Source organism: Olea europaea, chromosome 19 (assembly GCF_002742605.1).
Source record: "Olea europaea var. sylvestris chromosome 19, O_europaea_v1, whole genome shotgun sequence".
NCBI classification, from domain to species: Eukaryota; Viridiplantae; Streptophyta; class Magnoliopsida; order Lamiales; family Oleaceae; genus Olea; species Olea europaea.
Window position 1 is genome coordinate 7,835,993 of NC_036255.1, and position 4,824 is coordinate 7,840,816.

The window sequence follows — 4,824 nt, forward strand, 5'->3', positions numbered from 1 at the left end:
GATGTGGAACGCGCGTATACATCTGACGGTATGAAGCGTCTGCTCATAGGCGTCAATCAGCCGCGTTTGTAGAGTGGGCAGACAGTTTGTTTCTTCTGAGATGAATTGACATAAAGTTGATAAGTCACATCAACTTGCCTCATGGAGACGTCAAATCAATTTAAGCCTTAGGTGCAGGGCAAATCTCAAATTGGCGGCGGATTTTCTAACCGGGGTCCACTTGATCTCGACCTCGGAGGTGAGATGCTTCGGCAGATCAATAGTAGGAATCGCTATATCATTTTGGAGACACTTCGGAAGGGTCGTTTCCAGGTCGGAATATGTGGTGTTGTGCGGGATCCACTTGACCTCGACCTCGGAGGCGAGATGACACTTCGGTATCCGAGGCGTGTAAAATCGGAGCGTAACACTAGCCAAAATGATAAATAGGGCATGTGTTTGGTTTAGCTTAAAATCTTCACTGAGAAGTAAATAAGTAGGTTATAAAATTAAAGATTTTGGTTGGTCGAAGTTGGACTAAGCTGCACCTATTTCGAAAATAATTCCTGCCTTACTACCAAAATAACTTTTTTTTAGCTCTAAGTAAGAAAACTGTATCGATTTTTGGAAACAAAACTTTACTTAGAAGTAAGCTTGCCAAACATGCATAGATTCTTGTGGTTCTTTTGCAACCATATAGTAGCCTCTTCTTGTTCTGATATTTTAGGAACACTGTAAGTTCTCAAACCAAGATATGCCTGGCTATAACTTGTGGAAACTCCACACACAAATCAATAAGCAGAATGTCACAAATTTTTCCTTATCATTAATATCAATATATTTATATGTTAACAAATCTGGTAAAGAATGTTCGCGTCTAATGTAATCATGTATCTTATTCTTATCTAAGGTATTAGTATTCCCCTATTATTCATGAAACTGAAAAACGTAAATGATTGTTCCCTACAATATCTTTCGCCTGTCCTTACTTTTTGATAACTACTATGTCAAAGCCTATTCTAGTACCCTGCATTCTATTAGAAATTTGCCCAAACTTTACAATATTATGTACAGTAGTGGTCTTCGATTACAACTAGTCAAACGTGATGTGGTCATCGTCAGATTTCCTGTTGTTCACTAAATGATCCCAGGGATTGTAAGTCATTTTTCATGAGTGTTGCGTGTTGTCACACCTGTCCTACCCACCTGGGCCAGTGGCCCACTCATCCTGATCCACGTGGCATTCCTGCCGAGGTGGCCACATTTGCCGAGGTGGGTTATATCCGAACTGCTTCTGACCGAGGCCCGAGGAGTGGAAGCTCCTGGTTGTAGCTGAGGTCCTCGAATGGACGAAGCCCCGAAGTCGATGCGCGAGCCTCAACCACAAGGAAACATCCTCCATTGTCACTTTTCCCAAGAGATCGCCTGCACAAATCTTATTCGAATGATTGATGGAATGTCTGTCATAAGCATAAAGGTCAAGTCTCGTCACTAGCGTGGAGGCCCTGCACAAGCGATAAATGCCCCGTAAGCTAGCAAGTCAAATCCCATGCCTAAGAACAGACGTTTAAACTAAGGAGATGAGGTCACGTGCCACTTCATCCAAGGGCCCCCATTCCATATGTATCACTATAAATACCCCCATTGTATAATGTCAAAAGGCTAATGCAAGAATCAATACTAAAGACTACATTTACTCAACTCTCTCAGTGGCTTGCAATACATAAATTGAGTTTATACACTTTTACATATACATCTACGAGCACCGGTTGGTAATTATTGTACAATCGGATTACGAATAACCCGCCGGATCCCGAACGTCACCGTCCCGCGTCGTCGGGCTACTCCCATGCCCCTTTGAACCGCTCGTTTTAGACCGTCCACGTGTCTTAGCGTGTTGGACATTCGCCCACGCAAGCGCGGGTGGGACCGGCATCTGTTGGCGCACTTTTTGGGGTCAACAGATTGGCGCCGTCTGTGGGAATCCATACCATAACCGCGAGCAACCTTGTGGTAAAAGCTTGCTGAAAAAACATTTGGGCAACCTCCCTTGAAAAAGGATTTGTTCTCGAAAGAGAACAGGAGGAACCCCTACCACTTGGAGAAATCTAAGTTTGATAAAGGAAAAATGAGTTCTAACGAAGATACTTCCCCAAGGAGGGTAAGAGAAAATACGAATGTGCCTCCCCAGCCTGCTGCCCCAGCAGCTCAACAGAGGCTCCACCACCACCAAAGGAGAGGTGGGATGCGTGCGACGGCACGACTATCAAGAGAAACATGAGGGATATAGCCAACCAAAACTTGTGCAAGGCCAAGGAGGTTTCCCCATTCCTCCATATGCCCCCCATGGGCACTATCAGCAAGAGGACGAGGTCCAAAGTCATAGGGCTACCTCGCCAGACTATGGCCGAGGTGAAAGTCCATTCGAGAGGGAAGTGGGAGTTGACATTTCCTCCAATTATGCATCTGGCCGACCCTCCGAGGTCCAAATGAGCCATGATAACTTTCCACCTCCGTATGAGCAAGACCCAAGACAGAGGAGAGCAGGAAGTGTTTTTGACAGAATCAGCCCTGCCGAACCAAGGCCCAGTCAACAGCAGTCTCAGCAGCCTCAGGCGAGGCCACAGCCTCCACCTCCGATGCCCAAACAGCCGGAGAGAAGGCATGAAAATGCCCCCCGCGCTGTCCCGCCTAGAAGTAGGCCGCAAAGGAGGGAGGAAGAGGCTAGGAGCCGGTCAGGACCCTCTCACCAACAACCGAGGTACGAGGTCGAAGATTACGATTCTGATGAGCGGCAGAGGTCCTGTGACTTCGACGATGATGATGAGAACCTGCCATTCTCAAGGGAACTAAGAGAAGCCCAGGTCCCGAGCCACTATGTCATGCCAAAAATACCAAAGTATGATGGGAGAGGTGACCCAGAAAAGCACCTCAACGCTTACAAAACTCACATGAGCCTGAGAGGCGCCACCCCAGCTGTGAAGTGCAGAGCATTCCATTTAACCCTCAGTGGAGTGGCTGAAATCTAGTATAGTAGGTTACCATCTGGGAGCATCTGAAGCTGGCCCGAGTTCAAAACGACCTTCTTGAAGAGGTTTGTAGTGAGCAAGGAAGGAGAGGCCCCCATTCAGCGTCTTCAAGATATGAGACAGGCGCATGGCGAGTCCTTGAAAAGCTTTCTATCCCGCTTTACCGACGAGATGACCTACTGTGTACAAGTCACCGACAGGGAAGCACTATCTGTGTTGAGAGGAGGATTGAACATGAACACCCTATTCTGGAGGGATGTGCAGAATCAAGACCCAACCACCTATGACGCCCTACTAGAGATGATGAGAAGGGAGATAATCAATGAAGAATTGATTAAGCATAGAAACAGGGCAAGCAGGGGCCTCCCACCTCCTCAGAGACAGCGAGGTAGGGGGCCGACCTCACACCTCATGGACTACCAGATGAACCAATCTGGAAATGAGAACTCCGGCCAAGCCCTGGCCACCACACCTCTGAACGCGGTACCAACCTTGGCGTATGAGGATGTCAACCCAGCCGCCGACTCACATCAGATACAGGCCCAGCAGGGACCCCGTAGAGGGAGAGGCCGAGGCCGAGGTTTCGCACCTAGAAACAGGTCTAATCCGAACCTCCCTGGATACTATTTGCACCACAGATCCTACGGGCACGACACCGCGGATTGTAGAGAATATGCACACCGCTCCCGGCAGGAACCCGCCAGGGAAAGACATAACTTGCCCCCGGCGAACAGGCCCCCACCCAGGCAAGACAATCGACATGGGCGTGAGGCGGCCGCTCCTCGTCAAAGGGATGTCTCCCCAAGGCGACGAGAGCAAGACACAGAGAGGCCCAGGGAAGGGCATAGACACCGAAGAAATAGACAAACTCAGGATGAGGCCCCTATCCACGAGATAGACACCATATTTGGAGGCCCTTATGTTGGCGGCGAAACACGGAACGCCAAAAGAAATTATGCTAGGGAGGCTAAGCACCCCCTCTGACAAGCTACATTGTGGATAGTAGCTCTTGAAGAAACCAAGTGCCACCCATTGTCTTCACCAGGAAGACGCCGAAGGAGTTCATTACCCCCACTGCGATGCGCTGGTGGTGAGAGCTGTCATAGCCCAAAATGGGCTCAAACGAATGCTAGTCGACAACGGCAGCTCCGTCAACATCTTATTCGGGTCCGCCTTTGACAAGATGATATTGGACCACCAGTTGACGCCCACCACCACTCCATTGTACGAATTTACCGGATATAGCATCACTCCGAGGGGAAAGATAACACTGGCAGTGGAGATGGGAGAATCCCCTCAAACTATAATGAACTTTATGGAGTTCCTCGTAGTCAACAGCCGATCGGCTTACCACGGAGTCTTGGGTAGACCGGCCCTAAAGGAATTGGGAGTAGTCACCTCCATCCACCACCTATGCATGAAATTTCCAACAGAAAATGGGGTGGCAACGGTGAGAGGTGACCAGAGAGGTTCGCGAGAGTGCTATCTGAGCTCCATTAAGAAGGTAGAGCCCCGGGACGTCCACGTGATCATGGCTGATGTGGTCATGGCGGATGTCCCAGGTGACGCTCCCGCCAGCCAGGAAGATGTTGATATGATTGACGCACCGCCTATTCAGGAGGTGTTAATCGTTGATGAACTCAACCCCCGCGTAATGGAGCATGAGCCTCAAGCGTCCCCTATAGAGGAACTTGAGAGCTTCTCAGCCGACCCCCGAGATCCGTCAAAGATGTTGAAGATAGGCAGGGGCTTATCCAGCATTTTGAGAGAGAAGATCAAGGACTTCCTAGGCAAGAACCTCGACGTCTTCGCCTGG

General features: G+C 49.1%; 1 protein-coding gene across 1 annotated transcript; it reads left to right on the plus strand.

Moving 5' to 3' along the window:
• The first annotated feature begins 2,256 nt into the window (after positions 1-2,256).
• Positions 2,257-4,376, plus strand: LOC111368288 (basic salivary proline-rich protein 1-like). Its single transcript, XM_022989525.1, has 4 exons — positions 2,257-2,298; positions 2,340-2,641; positions 3,353-3,850; positions 4,286-4,376. Exons 1-4 carry the CDS (start codon positions 2,257-2,259, stop codon positions 4,374-4,376), a joined length of 933 nt encoding a protein of 310 aa, XP_022845293.1.
• Positions 4,377-4,824: the final 448 nt, after the last annotated feature.